Source organism: Astatotilapia calliptera, chromosome 16 (genome assembly GCF_964374335.1).
Source record: "Astatotilapia calliptera chromosome 16, fAstCal68.1, whole genome shotgun sequence".
Classification (NCBI taxonomy): Eukaryota; Metazoa; Chordata; class Actinopteri; order Cichliformes; family Cichlidae; genus Astatotilapia; species Astatotilapia calliptera.
In genome coordinates, this window is record NC_137437.1 from 22,746,070 (window position 1) to 22,769,868 (window position 23,799).

Here is a 23,799-nt window from a genome sequence, read left to right on the forward strand (position 1 = left end):
ATCTTTTATGTCCCTGTACTTAACCACATGATATTCCTTGTCCAGTCAGAACCCAGCAAGCCCTACTGTACCAATGGTAGCTTCTAAAAACAGCACTAAGGCCTGACATAACTGTTTCCAAATGAATGATTGCATGGCAGCACAGAGCAAAGTTGAGATGCCTCTGAGCACTGTCTGCAAGGCACTGTGATTCAGTCCTCTTGAGGAGAACACACAGGAAAAGATTTCCCCATCAGTCACCAGGCCATCATAATTGCCAGGTGAACATTGGCTTCAGCTTCTGCACAATTCTGTGCTTTTATAATGAGTGCAGGGGGACACAGGTCACCCAATTCCTGCATTCTGGCCCTCATTAAGAGGAAAAGGCTATTCACATATTTGCAGAGCAAAAAATATGGCTATTAGTTTGGATTGGCCATCAGCCAGCCAGCCAGCACCACGAGCTAGAAATTTTTAATTGCTGTATTTCATACATATGCTCACTGAAACAAAAGTCTGTACACTACTTTTGTCAAAGTGTCTCTCCTGCATGTACTTCCAGAAAAAGAGCAATTAACTCCAGGATACAGTGGAGCTTTTTTAATGACAAAGTCCCTTTGGATTATCTTCAGTGTTCATGATTTAAAAATCCCCTGAGGCCTCCAAATCAAGAGAAAATTAAATGTTCCTGATTAAATAGGCACCGAGTAAAGTAAGAAAAAAACACTTTTTTTTATGAATATAAAAGAGCCAAAAGCCTGTGTGCTGAACACAGCACCCTGCACACAATGCACCCAGTGGCTTACTAACAATGACTCTTGTTAATGCTTACATAGTAAAATCAAAATTCTAAATGTGTGGAAACTGTGGCAGAGTCAGTGATACTGACAGACAGATATAGAAATTGGCTTTAAAAGTTTGAAAATGTAAGTTAGTCCATTTCAAGCAGGGCTTCGTTATCAGATTCAACCAGCTGCCTGACAGAGAGACAAGGTTTGAACACTTTGTGAACACATAAAAAAAAAGCATTCACCAATCAGAGAGTAAGAGTAGGGAGATTTGAATCCTCATCAACTGTTTGTCTGAAATGTGAAATGTGCTCGCCCCTCCTTTCATAAAATTGCTTGCATAGCTCAAACTGTAACTCAGATCAACCTGGGTTAAAAAATCATGAATCCTCTTGCCTTTATTTTGCTTTGTTTTTTATTTGTGTGTGTGAGCATGTGAGTTTAGCCCATGATTTTCATTGAAATGCTGCCAAATTCTAGGAAGTAGAGAAGAGAAATGTTTCATCACTCATCCAAGTGACTTCCTCAGTCTCAACTGACTGCGGGTTTCCCTAATCTTATAAACAGTACATTTGCATAATGACCAAACCTAGCACCACTGACTAACAGCATTGTGAGAAGGTGAAAGATGTACCCTCAGGCTCCCTCCTCAATTCAGAGATGGTATGCAGGAACCTTTGAAACTGCACAGTCCTGGTTACTGGAACCGTTTGTCATTGTGTACCTTTACTTTCATGTAATTCACAACAAAAGCTCCCATTTCCACATGGATTGATTTCAGGTTAACTTGCAGCCACAGAGACAATTACAAAGAAAAAAGATCATGCAGTGTTAGTAAGTGTTTTTTATCCAAACATGCAGAACTTATCAACTGTAAGGGAGTCTATAGAAACCATTAATTGAAGCATCATTCAAGCATCCCCAACCCTGCAGACACGCTTCCTTAATTCTGCTCAGCACATACGGTAGGCCTTGTCAGTGACAGCTAAATCCAAGAAAGAGGTTAAAGTCCGGGCTTGTTCTTGTCACACACCAGGAGGCAGCTGATGTGTAACTCTGTGCACTAAATTGGAATATATGCAGATAAGTTCTCATCTAATAATGAGAGAATTTTAAAAAAGTAGTGCATTTTGCTTCAACAAAGAAAAAGGGGTTTTCTCCACCAAAAGCACTTCTTCCATTTGCCATCTATAACTAGCGCTTTCCATGCAGATGTTAGTTATGCAACAGCTAGTGTCATGTGTTAGTCAGTGATCAGAAATACTTTGATGATCTTCTGTAACCCATTTCTTAAAAATAGCCTGGGCAAAACCTGATGGGCGGGTGAGGATGGGATTGATTTATTAATCTAATCAGACCAATGTAGGACACTAGATGCATTTGTCCCCCTCCCTAAATCAGCTAGGATAGCACTTGAGGTTATTCTCGGAAGATCAGCCATCATGTCAGGCAATCTTCTCTTATTTTCTATCTTCCTTTATAATCTCTACAATCAAAGACAGTGCAGGGAAAACCGCCTCAGCTTTGATGCTGGCTTTGATGGATTTGTTCTTCTACGCCCCCCACAAATTTACGACTTCCTCACTAAAAATTCTCTGTAATCTTATTTAGCTGCTACAGTATTGATTTCTTGAATTTTGAACAAGCAATCCTCTTCTTATAAAAGATGTGTGCTATGTCTTTTCTCCCTGCAAAGATTAGGCTTTAACATGATCTGAAGCATGCTGATTGGATGCTGAAGCATTATCAGACTCTCCTCTATACTTGGCATGTAATGTAAAACCATGTGGTGGATAAGAAGAGCAGCATCTCTAAACAAAAGGGCACCCTGGGAGTGCATTCAATGAGCCCATGGGGCAATGCCCTATTTTGCAATTTAAAAGAAAAGGATATATTGCAGACACAAACCATACACATAAACTGAACGGCTTCTTCCTTTGCTACACCTCTGCACCAAGTTTCATGACATTCACCTCAGACCCACCTCAGCCCTTGCTTTGGTGGAGAAATGGGAGTAAAGCAATTGGGTCACAATGTGGTGCCTCCAAGGGACATATGAAATTGTCAGCATCTTGTGGTAATCAAATGACATTACAGCTTTTTGTCAGTGATTGAAAGAGATGGCAACATTTAACCGCAAAACAAACTATCATACCTCTTACAGCTACGCAATCATAGATTTAAAAAGAGATAAAAATTGTAGGTACACTGAACAGCAAATGGGAATATTATTCTGCGTCTGTTGGTTTTTCTGTCCCTAGCTGAAGCGAGACCTTATTAGTTGTTGCCTGGGTCAAAAATAGCATCTGAACAGGAGTGCTTTGTCGAACAGCTCCTGGAGATTGATGATTGATTACCACACAATTACTGCTGAAAGCAGCGGGGCCCTTCCTCCTAATCACTGCTTTCGTCGTAAAAAGGAGATTATCACATAGGAGAAGCTTGTTAGAGCCACTTCCTCCCTGAAAATCAATAAAAATTACTCAAGAGATGGCAAGCATACATCAGAAATGTCTCAGTTGAATCCCTAGGCTGGCTCTGCACATCTACAGGCAGGTACTGTACATTATTCTCGGTATGTGTGGGTGTGTGGGTGCCTCCTGTGGCAGTGGATGTTACCCCATCTGAGATATTAGCCTCAAACTATGTCTAATTAAAGCTGCTTTCCAACGTAGGCGCTCTGGAACTTTAGGTCCCCTCAACAATTAAGTGCAGGATTTCTCCCCTGGTCTCAAGCGAGGCGAAAAGACACATTCAGAGGTTTGATTATCCCCTCTCTCTCTCTTCTACTACCCATTATTGGATTCACTTAGTTGATGGAAACCTATATATAGTGCAGGGGAGAGCCAGGCAGACCGGTATACAATCAAGCAAACTGCAGATACTTGGAGGGATAGGACACAAAATGTCCAGCCTTGGATTTGAAGTCAGGGCACGAAAGTGTTGAGTTTCTTGTCATGATGGTTTAATGGAAACGGGTTAGGGAGACTATCAGACTTAAGGAGACGAGGTTCAATTGCTCCTGTTGCGTCCTTGGAAATTCCACCAGGATGGGCTCAAGGAAAAAAAAACAACAAACAAAAATGAGCTTTTCTATAAGCAACAGTAGTCATGATTTAAAGGGGAAAAAAACTCAAGTTAATGCTTGGATTTACCTTTAAAAGGATGGCATTTACCAACCTTATTAATAGCACTATTTATAATAACCCACTAAAACACATTGATGCACTTCAACACAATTATTCTATTGTTCATACTGTTACTTTTGTATTAACTATAACTAACTGCAACACACAAGACACAATTTAGTGCACACAAATCACACACTATCGTCTTTTATTGCCACATGTAGCTGAATGCACTGCAGTAAGTCTCACACACCGGTGCTGCAACTTAAATATTTCCTTTGCACTCATTTGATTTTGCTGGTGACACAAATACTACTGTAAACCTAAAGGTACTTTTATAGTGTGCATGCTTGGCTTCTGAATGAATTCACGTTTTTGAATAAAACATTAAATAATTCCCTTGTGTTTTCTAAACAAACAGTCTCAGGAATAATAGGGACTTTGTTGTGTAAAATGGGGGAATTAGACATGGTGTAATATGGTCTTTGGTCTCTAGATAAAACCACCTATTTATACAGTATTTCCTGAGCATAAAAAAGACCATGTTTTAAATAGCGGAGAACTGCAGAGTCTTCATCGTGAGGATGTTCTACCTTCCGGAGCGACAGAAAGCTGCAGACAGCCACAGATAAGGCTTCCATTAGGGCTATTATTTTAAAGCATCTCACCCCTTAATGGACCCTCCTGGTGTGCCCACAAACCCGCTATCTTATCCTCACAGGGCCCGTTAACCAGCCTGGGTTTCGCTTCCTACAGGTGTGAAACTGTCTGAAACCACAGTCAGTCCCCTCAGGGCAGCTGCTGGGAGCGCTGTGAGGCACTGATGTTTTGTCAGCCCCACAACAACAACTGTTAATACCTCTGCAGTGGGCACCTTAGAGAGCTTTGAGAAATACTGATCAAAAAGCTACCATAAGTGAGGACAATGAAAATGCACAGTATATCTGCTATGAGTGTTTATTATTTACCCACTATGTCTAATGAGACTTTAGGCACAAATAGTTTTTGTTTCTAATTTTATGCTTAAATGGTTATTCTTTCTTTTATTTGATGAAAAAATGAAGACTTACACCACTCTCCTCACTGTACTTTAAATGCGAAGCTGAGCAGAAACAAGGAACATCAGCACACCCAACACAGTCAATATTCATTATTGGTCTATTTTTATATTTTTTGTACAAATATTTTTGCATGGACTTTGTTCTGGATTGCACTTCGAGCCAACACATCTCTATGAGGCTGTCAGGTTTTATTCAAAGCCCCTCCTTGAGCCTGGTTCTGCCAGAGGTTTCTTCCTGTTAAAAGCGAGTTTTTCTTTCCCACTGTTGCCAAAGTGCTTGCTCATAGGGGGTCGCCTGATTGTTGGTGTTTGTCTGTATTACTAGGTCTTTACCTTACAGTGTTAAGTGACTTGTATTGACCATTGTTGGGATTTGGCACTATATTAAAAATATATATATATATATTTTTGCTGGATTAATGATGCTATACCCAACAAGTTAAAAAATTAGCTTCAGAGATTCTTTGTTTCATGTAGATGTGAGAAAGGTGTTGAGACTCACATACTTGCTAACATCATATCTAATCAGCCAATCACAGCCAGTGAATTTAGGCATGCAGATAATGACAGGATTATCGGCTGAAGTTCAAATCGAGCATCACCTAGGGGAAGAGATGTCATCTGAACATGGCGTTGTTGTTGTTGGCGCCGGGTTGGCTGAAATTACTTATGTACTGGAATTTTCCCACACAACCATCTCTGGGGTTTCGCGAGAATGGATCGAAAAAGAGAAAACACCAAGTGAGCGGCAATTCTCTGGTCCAATGTCAAACTGGAACATGACAGTTCATTGTACTTAAACGGCCTTCATAGGCACCTGGTTACAATCTAATATAGCTCATGTGGTGGAAAGAGGCAGTTGCATCATTGATGTGCAGAAAACAAATCTATGCAATAGCAAATTCAATTAGTTCGCAAGGCAAAAGTGGGTACTAGTCAAGCCTAACTTACTGTATAAAGTGATGAGTGTAAGGATGTTCGTCAGCATGTTCAAATCGTTTCTTTAATTCCTACGCTCTGTGCTAACAAAGAGTGGCAGCAGATAATATTGTGCTGGATAAAAATGCCGATTTCAAACACATTTGCAGTGAGGAAGGTGTTTTATGCCATTTTTAGTCGTTTTACTAGTTTTTAGTTGGGTGACTAGACTGACACCAGCTGTTCTTGAAAGTATTAACATGATTTGCTATGAAGTCTATTATGAAGCCTGATTTGATAGCTATAATAGAAGAAGTTGGAAATGCTACCTTGTGTTATATCATGGTGGCCACTGGACTGTGGGCAGCACTTTGGAAATCCTGGTTCCAATCAATAAGCCTGACATTTATTGAGTAAGTCATCAAGCCTTTTTTTTTTCCTGATTCCAGCTTCTGAAATGTGCAGACTTGCTGTTCAGACAACTTTGCCTGTAAGAGGTTTGAGTATAGAAAACAAATATTAAAAATATATGCTGTCCTTTTCAACAACTTAAGGCTTCAAGGCTAAGCCGTTAAGTAATCAACTGAACAAAAATCAGAAAAATGAATGAATATTCCAAATAATAATTAGTAAAGTTGTATAATTCATGACGTCCAGTGTCTGCTGGGTATTCTGCTAGCTTTATTTTTTCAAAGCTTTGCTCAAAAAGAACAATTTTGTGTCTCAGACTTTTTCAGAGTCACCTGAAAGGTCGAGCCTTCTGTGATTAAAAGCACACAGAATAATGACAAACTCCTTTACACATAAAGCAAAAAACCAACAACTAACATTCATTACAATGTAACTCTTATAGTATCCTGTTGTATTGGTGTTTTTTTCTAGCTCATAATAAAAGAGACGGTACAATTTGCTACATTTAAAAAGGACAGAGTAACCCCGGGTAATGAGATGTACGTGAGGCCTTAAAAGCTTATTAATCAACCGTATATTTTGGTGCGACAAGCTGTCAGGTGCTCAACAGTGAAGCTAATCATTATTTTATGTTCAGAAGTTTTATTTTTTCTACAAAAAAAAAAAAATTAAAAAAAAAAAAAGCGAAATGTACAAACAGATGACAAATGTGCAACCCACACATTGAAACATTACATTCCTGTTCTAACACCATGCACTTTAAGATAATGAAAAACAATAAATGTGTGTGCGTAATATCAAAGAGGTCACTGGTTTTCAATCTGAATGCCAAGCAGGCACCTGGCATCAGTTCAGTATTCAAGCAGCATGGGCAGTATACCCCACCCCTCATGTACTTAGTCCTTCAGATAGTCTCCGAATTGGTTTTTGTGGGACCAATGAGGATTTCCAAAACAGCACAATTTCAAAACCCACAGTCAGCACTGTTTTTATTACTTCCAAATCTATCACGTGGTTTCGTTTAATCATCATTCAGTATGTTTTGCAAGAATATTCCAGTTTTACAGCATCTTAGAAAAATAATTGGTTCTGTATATATAACAACAATGGTGCTAGATACATCTGAACAGCATTATGTACAATACAATTTGTTTGCCGAATGTGGTGAAAGATATCTGTAAAGGTAACGATGAGTACTGATATACTTCATATTCACTTAATGCAATGATCAAGACTTTGTATCATTTATTTATGAGATATGGTAATTATTTAATATCAATAAGCTGCAATATTTTATCTCAAACCATCCTTTTCAAACATAAAACGCCTCAACCATCCAAAATCACTAAAAACCAAACATGTAACAACTTTTATAAGGAAAGATTTGCACCCGGATATGTCATGATATCTCCTATGGAAAGAATTTGAAATCATATGGAAACAGACTTAAAAATAATCTTTTTGATGTAATGATGTTTTGATAGCTATAATATTACAGTGTGATTTTCTCAAAAGTACCTGTTAAAATCTACATTCATTCAAAATGTATCACTTGTATTTCTAGTCCAAAACCAACATCATATTTCTCATCACCTGTAATAGATTAACTTCCATGATGTAATTCCTGTTGGAGTAATACGGAACATCAACAGCTGCGTCAGTTAACAACCGACCTGGAATTTCAAAGATATGTTTCAGGTATAGTGCTGTGCAAAAGTCTCGAGCTGCCCCTCATTTCCTTTTGCTTTGCTTCCAAAGTAGTTAAGAGTTTCATGCAATTTTTAAAGTGGTCTTGAGCAATAATTATCATTTGAATCTTTAAAATTTTGTCTTTGGACATTGACTGCTTTTTTTGTTGTTGTTTTTAATTTCAGACAAGTTCTTGCACCTGACCATTTTCAGACTAATGTTTTGGGGGGATTTTGCATTTTCTTTGGGGGGGGGGGGGGGGGGGGGGTATCTTTAGGCGCTTTGTTATTAGCATTCTGTTGCAAAAACATTTTCCCCACAATTTCTTTAAACCAAGACTATGAACAAAGGCATTCAGGAGAGAGGTTCAATAGTGAGTCTCTATAGCCATCTGTAAAACAAGGTGGCGGCTCTGTCATGGTTGTGACTGCAATTCAGCCACTATTACTGGGGGATCTTCAAAACTCATCAAAATTGATCAGATTTAGATCCACCATCCCCAAACACACCGCCAATGTAGCAAAAACATACCTGGATAGAAAAGCACACAGTGAAACACTGTCAATCATGGACTGGCGTCCCCAGAGCCCGGATCTCAACATTAATAAAGCAGTGTGGGATCAACTTGACAGAATGGAAAGAAAGGCAGCCAACATCCAAAGACGACCTTTGAATGTCTTTTAAAAAGCCTGGAGAACTATTCCTGAAGACTTACTTATGGAAGTTACAAGAAAGCTGCCTAAGAGAGTTCAGGCTGTGTTGAAGAATACTAAAAACTGATTTTTTTTAAAGCTCCCTAGAATTATACAAACTGTTTTGTCTTATACTGCATCTCCATGTATGTTTGCATACTTCAATAAAGCACTGCAAATATCAAGAAGTTAAGGGTGGCTCAAGACTTTCTGCACAGTACTAGAAACTTTAAAGAGATTAGTACAACTCTTTAACCAAGTTTAAGGGATCTTCATAAAAATGGCACTCCTCCTAAGTTAAACTGTAACAACTGATATGGGTGTCAGGGCTTCAACTGAAATTTGATTGTTCAGTTTGTTAAGGTTGGGCTTCCGTTTTCTCTCGAGCAGATTTATTACCACACGGTCTCATGAAATGTGATAAAAAGACACGTCCTAAATAGCTAATGCTACAGTGGGCTTGATAAAGAAGAAGGAAAAGCATTTGTAGGTTATAAAGGGCTACGACTTTATCCCTTCAGTAAATCACCTTAAGAGGGTAACACCTATCAGTGCTGATCTCCATATGTTAGTCAACAGTTGCAGTTAAAATGACCACCATTCTGCTTCAAGCATAGACACAGTAGACACCGACACGAAAAGAGAATGAGCAGCAAACCAGCTGTTTTCTTTTACAACTGTACCTATAGTAGATACATCAATGCCTGTCTGGATACAGTGGTGGTTATAGAATCTCAACCATTGCAAAGATACGTCTCAGAAAATGACAAATGGTCTCCTGTTTATGTTTTTCCAGAAGCTAATCAGCAGTCAGTGCAGCAGATTCACAGCTAGCAGGTGTCCATCACAGTGTGACTCCTTTGATGTGAGTGTTTTCCATGCACGACCCGATACGTCATTATCCTAGTTCAGATCTGTAAAAGTTCCCAAAGCTACAGCTCATCATATTTTTAGAAATGCAGGTGCCAGTGCAGTTTATCCTCAAACCTGTGTTGAACTGTAATACGATCAAATGGAAGAAAAGCCGCTGCTGCCCAGTTCTCTGCATTTCTTGGCCAGGATGTAAAAGCAAGAGGTGCATGATGTGTGGTAAGAGCCATCTGGTGAGGGTAAGGAAAGCCAGGACTGGTTGGGTGGAGAACGACAGAGGACTGAGGTGAAGAGTCAGACGCTAAGGGTCATGTTACGGAGCAGCCACTGCTGGGAACGGCTGCCATTGCAGTCTCTCAATGTGGGGACCATCTTGTCGTCCTCAGAGGGCATGTCCAAGCACTGGTTGCTATTCACATGCAGCAGAGTAAGTCGCTGGAGAGAAAAGATGAAAAAACAAAACAACAGGCAGTTACAACTGATGTAAATATATACGCATGACATTAAACAATTACAAGTTGAAGACCAACCTCCCCTGTGTTTTACAGTCATGTACTCTCAAAGATGCAGGTCATCACTGAGGGCATCAGTGTCAGCTGCCAGTGCCTCACTGCTTCAACTGTGGTCTGAAGAAAAGCTGAATCTATGCGCATCACTCAAACCAACCCTCAGATTCATTTTAACTACCAATTTCCCAAATTTCAGCTTTGTTGTACCATTGACCCAGTAAATAAACTTAAGTCTGTGCCTGCACCATTTATTAAAACAATAAAAACAGAATGACAAAATAAGGAACATAAAAAAGGGTTACCCCTCATACAATACATCTCTCACTGTGAAACGCTGTGGAAATCGAGGCTCCTGTCGGGGGAGAAACTTGTCATTGGCACTTTAACAAAAGGATGTTTCTGTGATTGACTGAGCTTCAAAAGCATCAACCTCTCTAGAGCCAACTCCCCCCCACATTCAGTGGTAATGGGAAAAGGAGTTGTTTTAATGTTAAAACCACTGCAACAAACTCGCTACAGTGTTTTCAGTTTTATCACTATGTTTAGGTTTGCAAACTCCTGTATGTTCATTGAATAGCAGGTGAAGACACATCATGAACAAGTGGATCGCATACAAAGTAAACGTAGACCTGTGCATACATTTGACCTTAACAAGGAGGTCTACTGAGGCGTTTTCTAGTCTTTAAAGCTGATTTTTGGACCATTAAAAAAGTGATTATATTCTGATTACGAATGTAAATAACACATTCTTTACACATCCCGAAATTACAAAGCAGCTTTAAAAATTAATGTAGGGTCTGTTTATACTCCGTTTTTATCTCTGTTTTGGTCTGTGCCATCAACAAAGGAAAAGATCCGGTCCTGTAGCTCCTAATTTTCACCAACCATTCACTGCAGGCCAGAAAATCAAACCAAAGAGCTGAAATGATAGCGATGTGAGGTGATAATAATGTTTGTTCCTCTGAGTGACCCTTATCACATACATGTGGTGATCTGGTCCATTCTCAGGAACAATAATAAACAGTTTTAAATATTTATTTATTCCAATTATTAAAATAACCTAGGAAAAAGAGTTTATTGTTAACACTGCAGCTCATTATATTTACTTTTTGATCAAAGTGCTACAGTATAATAGGCACCATTAGCACCAGCAGTAATACTGCTGGTGCTTGTTAGCACTGACCACATCACGATTATTTATTCAACACCATGCTTGGGATAAACTGTGTTTTTATTGTTAATGCGACACATTATAGCAGCATCTTTTTTCAGAACACATAAGTAACCAGGGATCACGAGGAGAAGAAAAAGGTTACAATGTGACATTAGTTGCAACAAATATCGCTACCCTAATGATTGTGTGTGCCTTAATCAGTACACCACAATGACCGCCTCTCAGTTGCAAATTGTGTAAAATCTGATAAAAATTTTCCATTTTTGTTACTATGGTTGCTGTAGCTCAGGAGGTAGAGCAGATCATCTACTAATCAGAAGGCTGGTGGTTCGATATCTGGCTCCTCCAGTCTGCATGCCGAATATCCTTGGACAAGATAGTAAATCCAAGTTGCTTGTATGGATGGGTGAATTAGGCAAGTTGTATAAAGCACTTTAAGTTCTCAGTTAGAGTTGAAAAAAACCTATATAAGAACCAGTCCATGTATTAGCAGTGTGTCACAAAAAAAACAAAAAAAAACCACAATTTGTTGCCATTTTTCAGCTGATTCAAAGACAACACAGTTTGACAGCATTAAATTGCGTCGCCAGGTGTTTCATCGGATTTGAGGTGTTACCTCCTTTGACAGTATCACAGTATCAGCTTAAAGCACTTGTTGCAGGCTGCTGAGTTTGCATCTTTTGCTGTGAAGTACAGCCAGACTTTTGACCGCTTCGCCTTGGGCATTTTTAATCTGTAGCTCTGCTCTAAAAGAACGTAGGTACCTGGACCCGCCTACTATCCTCGGAAACGTAAAATGATTGGCTAGAATCTAAAGTGTATCACAGCTCAGGAAATAAAGCACTGAAATAAAGCACCGTAATAAAGCACCGAAATGTGCGCTGCTTTTCGGTCTGGTTACTACCGTTTATGTCAGAACCGGTGCCATCATGGCACCGGACACCGGTACCCATCCCTACCAACAAGGTGATTTGTAAAGAGTTATTAGCAGAAAACCTGCCATATTTGAGCAGGGTGTGCAGTGTGTCCTTAAAATTTTTGAGGAAACTAGACAAGTGAAGGACAAAAGAAGTGGCTACAGCAGATTCACTGTATTTCTCGTGTCCTTATAAAATAGGGGGGGGGGGGGGGGGGGGAATCCAGCAAAGACCTGACACAGAACCAGAGAGATGTATCTGGCCATTGAACTGATCCATCTCTTGTTCACTGACACATCATAAGAAATTGTTTGAAATTGAGGCAGAGAAGATAAAAGGCCAAGACATGCCAAATTATATTTATAGAGTGATAAATCCAGTTTAGAAAATTTAGGTTCAAATCATCATGAACAGAGGAGTTCAGGAGAAAGGTACAACAGGGAGTGTCCACAGTTATGTATTAAACATGGCGGAGGATCGGTCATGGTTGGGGGTTCAATTCAGCCAGTGGTGCTAGGGACCTTGTCAAAATAGATGGAATTATTGACACCGAGAAGTAAAGTCAGACTCTGACCCACCAACAACTATAAGGCATCTGATTGGCAGCAGCTTCAGTTTTCAGCGTGGACTCAAACACACTGCAATGCAGTAAAAGCACGGAACAAAAGAAGAGCTTTGACTGTCCTTCAAGAGGCCTTGAGAATTATTCCTAAAGACTACTTTAACACAGAGTGAACTGTCTTAGGCAGCTTCCATGTCATTTTTTTAAAGTATAAAGTCAGTAACACCAAATATTGACTTTCAAGCTCATTGCAATTGCTCAAACTCTGTTGTTGCCTTATAAACTGTATTTCTATGTATGTTTGCACGTTTTGAGAATCACTGCACTTAGTTCCCTTTTTCCTAGCAAAATATAAAGAAATAAGAGGTTGCTCTAGACTTGCACAGCATTGTATACCAGTAAAAACACCTGTACAGAACTAATGAAGGTGTGTAACTGCAAAGCTTATCATTATAGAAGTATTTTAATAACCTTACATTTCTCACAGTGGCTTCATTACACATCACAGGCCAAATATGCCATCATCTGCTAACTAAATTGACCGTGGGACAAGTTGGATTGGGCTCTGTCTAACTGGGCTCAGGTGACAATGACTGATTAACTGGCTTTCTTCATGAAAGACATTTTAGTAAAATAATGATGAGTGAAAACCATTTACACTCTCAGGGATCTGGTACTGTGCATACTGGCTCACTATCACTGCCATAGCTCATCAAGACACTTAAATAGAACAGGGTCCCCGTTAATGTAATTACAGTATTCCTTCTCCTGCTCCACTCCATCGCTCCTGTCTGTCCTATGTGATGCTTTTTCGTGGAAACCAGAAAGGCTAGAAAACAGGACAAACTGGACCAGACTGGAAATAACACACCTGTTGTGATGAGCTCGAACTCAAGCACCACACAAGTGGTATGTACCACAGGAGAGAATCTGTGGCTATCTGCCACACGTCACCAGAGATAACACCCCCCACTAACAACTGTGAGAGAGCCCTCAATAGCCTTGATTAACCATTTATGTTTAAACCCTCAGTAGTAACATGCTTCCGCAATTTCATTCCTCACTTGAGTTGCTTTTCTCATCCTAATGATCACATGCAGAGGAGTAGGGGACTTGAGAGTTGGTTTGTAAAGAGAAGCAGAGCCTCTGCAGAGAAAAACAATGCCACGAGAGAAATTGGGAAAATTATGTTAGGAGCTACAAAGATGCCATGTAATATATGAAAATGTATAAGCGTATAAATGAAAACCAAAACAGAGATAGCCTCAGGTTTAGCAGTTTGCAGCTTAACACAATGTTATATTGGCATAAAAAATAAAACGCAGGTGAACAAGTAACCTAAAAATACATCATGGCATAAAAACTGGTCATTAAGCATGATTTGGGGGTTTTTAAATTCTGCAATCGAGGCATAATTCTTCATTAAAACAAGATTGTGCTTTGACAGTTAACAGAGGATATTCAGACTAATGAGCTCACGGAGACGCTCAGGCCATGTTTGATCTCAAGCTATAAAACACAAGGGCCCAACACTATCTGCCTGGATACAAAGAAGTGCATGCAAACACAGCCACACACACACACACACACACCTTTCCTGAAGTACACATTGCAGACTGCCCTACAGGGCACACTTGTTCAAACAGAGTGAGAACAAAGAGAGCAGGTGGCACACAACCTCACACACCTGTCTAAAAACAAAGGAAAAGAACAGTAAGCTTGTGCTACACTATACTTTAATTTAAAAAGTAGTTCTTTAATAGTAGTTGTAACTTCATAGCAAAGTTCTCCCTAAACTATTGAGAAGAAGAATAAAAAAGAAGCAAAGATCAACAATTTTTTCCTAATCCAGACTGAATGAATACTACATTTTTGAGCCATGCGCAGGGCATAATCATTTACAAAGCCTTTCTAAACAGCCTTAAATCATAAAGATACTATTTTTCCTTTCATTCAAAATCTAAATTTACTCCAGGGGAACATGTGGCACAAGAAAAGTATGATTTGAAAAAGAAAAAAGTTCCATGTTCAATGAAATTACTCGAAATATGGAGGCCCTGTCCTTTGCTCATAATTATTTCATGCTTGCTTTGGGGCAGAGAAAACTCCCATCTTCCTCCCAGCAAACCAAGCACAGTCTCCAGAGCAAGAAACCGAGTGTGTGCACAGCTGAGACCAGCTAATTAAATGATGACCGTTTCTAACCATAACCCAGGTTGAGGAATAGCATCCTCTTTATCACCACACAGCACACTGGACTTGCTGAAAGGCAGAGAGGTTCTTGTTTTGACGTGATCTTCTGTGCTTGCTGCTGGGGATCTAGATAGAGGAGTGGCTTTTTTGTGGGATACAAACACAGCAGATACTTTTGTATCTCAGGGCAGATTCAGCAACAGTGTCATTTGCTTTAATGGAGCCCTTCTCTTGTGTACGTGCTCCTCTCTGCTTGCTATGCTAGGAGGACGTCTGAGAGTGAACAGCAAATCAGGCCATCTAACAGCAGGTCACTATACTGCCACAACTCTGACACACACCAGCAGTCCCGGGAGCTCCTTACCCAATTTGCCCTGCTTGGACACAGAAACTGTGGCATGCTACAGTGAAATTGCTCTTTAGCGTTTTGAGAGATACAACAGTACAGGATTCTGAGATGTTCACTCCAAATTACTCAACAGAACAGAATTGGCTACAGAGAGAATGACTGACAGACACAAAGCCTGGAAAAGGCAGGAAAATAACAACTCCGAAATGGACAGAAATGCTGAGCTGAAGAACATTCCTCACAAAAGTATGTAAATAAGAAGGCTTAGTGGTGAAAAAACACTGATAATGGGCATTTTACAATGTACATGGAACACTGTGTACACAGCTGCTTTTGGCCAATAAGAGAGTGGCCTGAGCAACTACAGCCATGAAAGATAGGTTCACAATGAAGGATCACTTCAAAAGAACTTGTAAACAATGGCGAGCCCATTTGAATAAGCTCCGCATGCAGATAATCAGCTAAAAATAAGCACGTCCTCCATCTCGGCCATCATTCATCATGTGCAGGCAGTCCAGGGGACAGCCAGTGAATTTTCACATCAAAATATAATATTTATTTTGGAAAATAAATGTCAATTGAGATGTAATTTAGCAAAAAGATTAGCTAAAGGTCTTCCAGATAGCATCTTATACAGAGAAGCATCTTGACAGGACATCTGTCATTGTGTAATGAAGCTCTTCCCACGTCTCTGTGCACTCCCCCCTTGAAAGGTCACCAATAACAAAAAAGTGTTAATGCTTCCTAAAACACATGCACATTCAGGCGTACACCTGGAAGAACCACAAGTCTACTCTCACTGACAAAAATCAGAAAATCAAACATACTCTCAAAACAGCCAAAGTTGCCTATTACAGCCCAAACAGGTCTAGTGAATTCTAACAGTGTGAAACTACATTGCTACAGAGCAACTATGATGACCACCAACCTCTAATTCTACACCTAACTTGTGCTAATCTGCTCACCTCACGCCCCCCGTAGCCCCCGAGAGCAGACTTGAGTTTAGAGAAAATAATCCGTGGGACTGAAGTAGAGGTGTCTAGCGACCTCCAGACGAGTGTAGTTGTGGAGGATCCACGACTGTATTGGACTGTTGTTACAGTACTCCACAGTGGGGCCATAGGTGCCGTCCTCCAGACGGCCGATGGTCAGACATGATTGGGTGATGATGTGGAGGAAGGTGTGCTTCTGCAGTGAGCCAGGAGGGAAAAGGGACAGATGGTTTTCAAGGTAAGTCACAGAGTCATAAAGTAATTCTTAAACTGATGCGTCTGTTCTTCGCAGTAAACTTTCCCAGACACTGACTAAATGTCTGACTTATTTGGTCCATTTCTTGTTTTATTTAGTTATTAGATGGACCATATCTTCATAAGCGATATGGGTCATGTTTCAAATTATTCATGTGACTATTGGCTCAGTCACCCACGAAAAAAGGTAACAGGATGGCAACCTCCTTGCATCAAATCAGTAGCAACAATCACTTGTAGGCAGATCTCATTGATGCAGACAGATTGGCAACACATTAAAATCTGTCTGCATTTATGAATCTGAGTGTGTTTGCACCAATAAGCGCTTGCCCATTGAAAGTCTCCTGGTTAAATTCCTATATAAAAGCAAGCAGAGTGCCTATGTCATTCTTTAGTTAAACTGCCATCCTGCAGCAATTACATCACAGTTTAATGTTTAATATAAAGGTGCCATATTCTGCTGATTTATCACAGTGAATCCCTCTGTTCTCACAGATTGCATGTAACTGCCAACTTGACCCCATTCAATGGCAGACTGTTGACAGTCTGATAGGAGACCCACTTATTTTTAATAGACATCTTGATGCACAAAGTGGCTTTGGGGTCAGCAACTGACTGCAAGTAGTTGCAGGCCTGGTTGCTGTCTCCAAAGCAACCACTTGAAAGTCTAGGAGGTTGGTTTCAAAGTTCAAACCCCTGAGAAAATGACCACATCAACAATTTGAACATGTCCTTACAATGAGGCAGACGATATTTGCCAAAATTAGCACAATGCAAATAATTTTGGGGGGCAATTTATAAAACGAGATGGACAATTAAAAAAAAAAAAAAAAAAAGTTAGATGACATGTTTTTACTAAATATCTATGTTCTAATTCGTGGCAGGGCGTGGTCGGCAGGGAAAGCGGACCCAGCTGCACAGGATCGCAATCACGCCTCGCCAACTTAAGATCGGTATAGAGTCCTGTTGTGGTGTTGCTGTTGTTGTTGGTATGTGGCTGGCAGCTGGGAAGCTGAGCCGACTTGTGTGAGCTTCAAGCGTAATAAAGAGAATGTCCAACAGTGGTGAAACGCGGTCATGTCATGCCCCTTACCTGCAGGAATTTGAGTTTATCTATTTGATTCTCCCATTTTACTCCCTGATACAGCCTGTGGCTTAGTGTGCCTCACTTGTAAATAGCTATTCAATCAATATGCCAATCCATGCCTCAAACTCTTTATCTCCAATAAACTCATTACTTGCATTTTGCTGCAATAGTTCAAGTGTGAATTAAATAACGATTAGCTCAAATATTTTAAGTCTTAAAAAAAATAAAGAACATTCTGAGTTTCTTTAGCCAGAAAACTGGCTGGAAAAAAAAAAAGTTTAAAAACTACATTAATTAGACTCTACTAAAGCTAAAACACAACTTGACAAGCACAGCAAAGTTAAAAAGTACAGATAAATTGGTGAAAACTTCAGCGCACTTAGAAATTTTGGCTATCATGTGTTTGAGTGGGATATCCATGCGAGGGAAAGCACAGCAAATAGAACTTATTGCTGGCTGAAACAGCAGAGTAGGTGAACAGGAAAGTGGATGTCGGTCACAACTGTAAATGAATACAGGAGGAATATGGAGAAGCCAGGTATTTCTGTGAAAGTGAAACTGATGACCAGATGAAATGTTAATGGTACTGTAGTCATCCAGGATTCAGTCCCTGTCAGTCACACCTGGGCTAAAAATAACACCGGCTACTGACAGCGATGAAACCCCAGAGCTGTTTACAACAGAGACCGGTCCTCTTCGTTATGAATTATTCATTTTATTCTCTTTTTTTTCCCCCATTTTAAGGAAAACACACTGAGAGCAAAGTGTAATGAAAGGATTTCTCCATGGATTTGTTCAATGCTCGATGGAAAGGCCTCTGAGCTTCCTCACTTTGTCATACCGCCATGTCAGTGATAGGACATCTCAATCACTCATAGACAACTCTGCATGCGACGCTGCCTCGTCTAACCATCTCCCAGAGGATTAAAAATGCATAAATTGTTCATATAAAAATGCTTTTTGAGTTGTGTAATCCATAATGTATTTTGATGTATTCTAAGGAAACAAGGCTTGAGAAGAATATTTAGTTTTCCTATGAGATTCAAAATGTCTTTGTTTCCTGCCCACAACATCTGTTTCTTCATTTGACTGAATATCAAAAATGCAAGCTTATTACTGCTTGCATACCCAGGAATATTAGGTAAAGTGAAACCCTGGTGTTCAATATGCAGCGTCTAGCTTTGTCAATTATATTTTCTAATTCAGTGCTATTGCAAAAGGAAAAGACTTTGATACATACATATATACACACATATAGAAATACCTGTAATGAGCAACACAGCTAAAAAAAAAAAAGAAAAAAAAAAGACATAAGGTTATTATTTTTTCATCTCACCATTTTGCACCTAATGCATGCAATCATTTGTCTTTGATATTTGTAGGTGATACTTGTGTTTTGGTTTGTTTGCTTGTTTTTGGGGTGGGGGTTATAGGTTAGACTTCAGTTTCTCTCTGCGATGTAAATTATTTGGTGACTTGATTGTTCTGCTGCACATACAATATATTTGTCTACAAAATATAAAAGGATAAATTGCAATGCGTGATTCCAGGTCACCGATGTAGAAAAAGACTTCAGTACACATCCAAAAAATATATTTATATAAACGATCTACCGTACTAAACACTAACACTTCAGCGTCCACACACTCATACTCACAATACTAAATCACAATGTGGCACTTCAGGAGGGACAAATTGAACAGCTTACCTCAAAATCATATTCCCACTTGCCAACATACTACATAATGAGACGAGAAAAGAGAAACAGCTGCTGGGTTGAAATAGCAACTCAACTTCCGTGGTGCTTTAAAAAAAAACAAAAAAAAAACAACAACAGCACACAGCACCATCTTGTGGCAGAAAACAGTCATTCTAGTTTTCCCACGACCAAAGATCCTCAGTGTCCTATTGCTCATGAAATTACCTTTTGACAGGTAAAGGTACAAACGTTAAATTGAGGAACAGGGGAAAAGAATGGCCACTTGCTTTAGAACCCTTATTTTGAATTATTTGGATCCTAAAAGGGCCACAGATCCTACCTCAGCATCGTACTCAAACATCTGATTGCCCTTCATGTGGTGACACTTGAGCATGACAACAGGCCCGTTGAGGCGGGAGACATCCAGGCAGAGGTCATCTGTTCTGATTTCTTTATCCGCAGTGTACGAGAACACCTACAGGAAGAGGTTTTATTTAGCTCTTGAAAAATATCAGTAACATCAACATCACAAAAAATAAAACAACAGTATTGTAAGGGGTTTTAGGGATAGATGACTAAACTGTAAATATTTTTTAAACCTTAATTTATTTTTTATTTTTTATTTTTTGTTTTTATTTACACTCCAGAGCTTTTTAAAAATTTATTGTGTACTTTATTGGGCATTTCCAGGATGTTCTACAGATATTTTTTATACAAGACTGGACAGATATTCTGTCTTGTGTGCTGCAGAAAAAAAAACTATAATGAGATTCGAGTATAAAGAATATTGATTGGACCAAAGTGAATTCTGGGTTAGAAATCTTTGAGTCTAATCAACACTGGGCTTCAGAAATGAGAGAGAGAAAGCATTGTATTGAAAATCTGCACATTGACTTAGAAGTTGGAGATTAACACACTCCTTGCTTCCAACCTGAAGTCAAGTTTTTGGGCAAGATAATGTACTGCTAGAGGCTGCACTTTAAAATTAAGTACACCCCATGATTTAGTAGCTTGGAGAACCATCTTTAGCAGTAATAATTTGAAATGATGAGCAATAATTTGAAATCATCATTCTCTCGAATCACTGTGGAGTAATTGAAGTTTGTTTCTGCGCAGCTCTCTTAAGCTCCTGCCATAACATTTCAGTCAAGTTGAGGTCTGATTTGACTGGACCATTGCAACACCGTGATCATTTTATTTTTCAGTCCTTCGGCTTTAACATGCTAATTGAAGCCTGGATGGTCTGAGATCTAGTTCTTGGGATTGTGCTTTAAATATCTTTAAGTATTACATGCCCTGACCTTGGAGTAAATTTGTTGGCATGTCTACTCCTGGGAACATTGTGTTAACACCTAAATGCTCCAGATCAGCAAATTATAGAGGTGCTCACACCTGCTAATGATCAATTAATCAAGTATGTTTAGTTAGCAACACCTGGCTGCTACCCAAGTAGAACGCTTAAGGCTGTGCTTAGTTTCATTCAGATTTAAAGTTACATTTGCAAATTCTATTATAATATAGACAATAGTATTTCTTTTCACAATTAAGCATAATACTCTCAATACAGTATTTCCTGTTATCTCCTCACCTGGTTTCCACCCATGCCATGGCAGTTGAAAAAGCCAACCTTCTCGTTCTCCTTTCTCCCCATGTTGTCCATACACTGGTTGGTTTCAACATTTCTGATCTATAGACAGGAAGTTCAGATTTACAAATAAGAAGTACAAGTTTATTAACTTTGTAACACTAAAGTCTTAAAGGGTTACATCATAGCATTTTATTTATGTTTCTTTTGACAACAGCTAGGCTACAGGAACAGGAAAAAACATACATTACCAGAATAATGACGTCCCATTTAATACATCAATAAAAAAAAAATTCCTTTTCTAAGTCCTTGTTTTTTGTCCTCCCTTATTGTTTGAATTCTTCATCCAAGGATCTCTTGTGCAAATTGATTATCAATCACTACATCTTAAATATTGTCTTCCAAAGAAATTAATCTGTTAATATATAATTAGCAACAGCATTTTAGTTCACTCAGTTGTACTGAGTATCTTTAGGGTTTGATTAGTTTTTTAATTAACCTTTTAAACCCAAATATTTGATCCATGAGTTTTGGAAACATACATCAGTGTTTTGTTTTTAATTCTTTGTCAGAAGGTTTAATAATCACTCGATTTCCAAAATCTTTAATTTTCTGGCAATTATTTCATGGTTCAGGCTTTAAAGGGTTAAAAAATTAACCTATTTCTTGGCATTTGATAAAATAATCATATAAGCAAATAACAGAGAATAATGTTAGTTGCCACCCCAGGTTTGCAAATATTGCAGCATCACTAATGCTGAAACCACTTTAAATGCAAGTCACAGATTTAATGATGCTTTCTTTTTGGAAACTGGAAAAAGTTTGTCACCATCTTCCATAAATCCTATAGCTAAAATCATGTATATACCATGTCACTGAGTTAATTTAGTCCAACCTCTGCTCATTATATCCACTTTTAAAGATGAAACTGAGCTAAGTTGACTGCACACTTCTCAATAAGCAATTATCACAGCTCCTACTGACTTCCAGTCAACTCAGCTATCTAATGAACTCCTACATTCACAGAGCTGAAGCGGAGCTGACTATGTATGTTGCCTAAGCCATTACCATGCCTATCATGCAGGAACGGAATGGCATTCATAATAATTAAGTGATATAAAACCTAATGGTTCCGGCTGTTAAGGAAAGGCTGACTGTGTGTTATGGGGGATGAGAATCAGCCAGAAGTAGTCTGGTTTAGAGGAAAATGGAAAAAAAAAAAAAAAAAAAAAAAAAAGGTGCTGCAGTGGCTAAAGGGAGATAGAGAAAACCAGTTTTTACTGCAGTATAGGAGAGCAGTGCAAAGGAGAGAGAAAAGTCCCCTCATCCTCAGCTGTATGAGTGTTAGAGGATTACAACCTCATTTCACACTCAGTTCTTAGACTGACATTACTTTTACATGACCTCCATCTATGTCCAGATAGCACGGCCCATGTTAGCACTGAGTTGACCCCCGCTTCAATGCTTCCCGCACAAAGCTATGTTCATCAAGAAGCTGATTGTGGTCACTTTAAAAAAGCAGAAGGGAAATAACTAAAAAAATCTCTCGTAAAATAAGCTGTGTCAAAACTGTAAATGAGTAGTTATCAAACCATACTACATGCTTACAATTTCTACATATTAACAACCCTATGAAAAATCTGATTTCTAAGGTAGGTACTCGGAAACAGTCTTTTTTTGTTCTTTAAAGAGCAGAATACAAAACTATCTAGAATGCATACACGAGCTTTATCTCACTGCCTCAACATGTGGGGGGGATCAATACCGACTCCTTGAACAGCCAAACGTCTGTTTATTATGCACGTTCAATACAAACTTGGTTATTTGTTTTTCAGCTTTTTTTAAGCCTTTCCTAGATCCTGATATTTTCAGGCTATATCTCACAGAGATATTGTCTTTCTGAAAGAAAATGAAAAAAATGAGGCCAGGCGCTAAAAGGATATATCTGACTGAACGCAGAAGGAGCCGGTGTATGCGATACATTATAGAAGATTAGAGTATAAGAGAGCTCATACTTCACCAAGAGAGTAGTATCTTCTTGGGATCTGGGAGTCTGGGTAGATGTTCTCTAGATACCAGGAAAACGGTTTGCACTTTAAGGCCTCACGGAGGGTTTTGCGAGAGGAGACGTCTCCGTACTCCACCCGCATCACGCCTGCAAATGAAATGTCAAGACAGGAAATGCAGCCATATGTATCAGTGAACATCATCCGTCACATTAAGAGACACATTTTCTGCTCTGAAAAATAGGATGGTTGTGTCTGTGCACCACCGAGACCCGACACCAGAGGGAACCTTTATGAAGGGAAACAAAGCGCTTTACCTGAAAATATCCCAATCATAATGTTAGCCTGCAATCCCATTTACAAACAGTGTAATGTGGAAGATGCATCTCCTTCAATAGCGCACAAGTGCAAAAGCTGTGCAATAACTGTGGGCCATGATGTAAGTCACTTTAGCCAAATGTGAACTGCCTGATGTATCAGCCTTGATGAAACTAAAGACTAAGAAAGGATTAGACAGCGACTGGGCACAGACACTTACAAACACATTAGACAGATGGTTTCTTCCTAAAGTGCCGCTTGAGGACTCGTAGCTTGAATGCAGATAGACTCAAGGTGGTAATTTAATATGAAAGAGCATGATTGCAATGAGGGAAAATAGAGGACAGCTTTCAAAAACCAGTCAACATGTAAGACATACAGCACTGTATGTATCTATCTATCTATCTATCTATCTATCACACATAACTAAGATATTGCAAACAGCTTACCAATACCATCTCAGGCTTTAATGTGGGAAACAGAAATATCAAGTTGGCAGATAAAAACAGTGAGCTGAAGTCTACTTTTCTCTCCCTTTCTTTTTTCTATCTGCGGGGGCTAAGCATCACATATTATAGCTCATGATGAATAGCCTCTTAGATCCAGTGCAGAGGAAGG

At 39.2% G+C, this 23,799-nt stretch overlaps 1 protein-coding gene across 4 annotated transcripts in view; it reads right to left on the reverse strand.

The window, feature by feature from the left end:
* Window positions 1-6,534: 6,534 nt before the first annotated feature.
* The window catches only part of galnt13 (polypeptide N-acetylgalactosaminyltransferase 13), a 36,981-nt gene continuing 19,716 nt past the window's right edge, over window positions 6,535-23,799 (reverse strand). For 2 of the 4 annotated variants that reach the window (XM_080290332.1, XM_026144574.2), the window contains exons 9-14: window positions 22,873-23,012; window positions 20,861-20,959; window positions 19,613-19,747; window positions 19,282-19,311; window positions 16,205-16,427; window positions 9,831-9,970 (exon numbers count right to left, since the gene is read on the reverse strand). In XM_080290332.1, the coding sequence (XP_080146458.1) occupies window positions 16,242-16,427; window positions 19,282-19,311; window positions 19,613-19,747; window positions 20,861-20,959; window positions 22,873-23,012 (590 nt within the window). In that variant the 3' untranslated portion in view covers window positions 9,831-9,970; window positions 16,205-16,241. Of the gene's footprint in view, window positions 9,971-16,204; window positions 16,428-19,281; window positions 19,312-19,612; window positions 19,748-20,860; window positions 20,960-22,872; window positions 23,013-23,799 lie in introns of all 4 variants that reach the window. The other 2 variants (XM_026144575.2, XM_026144576.2) reach the window with 2 other exon arrangements.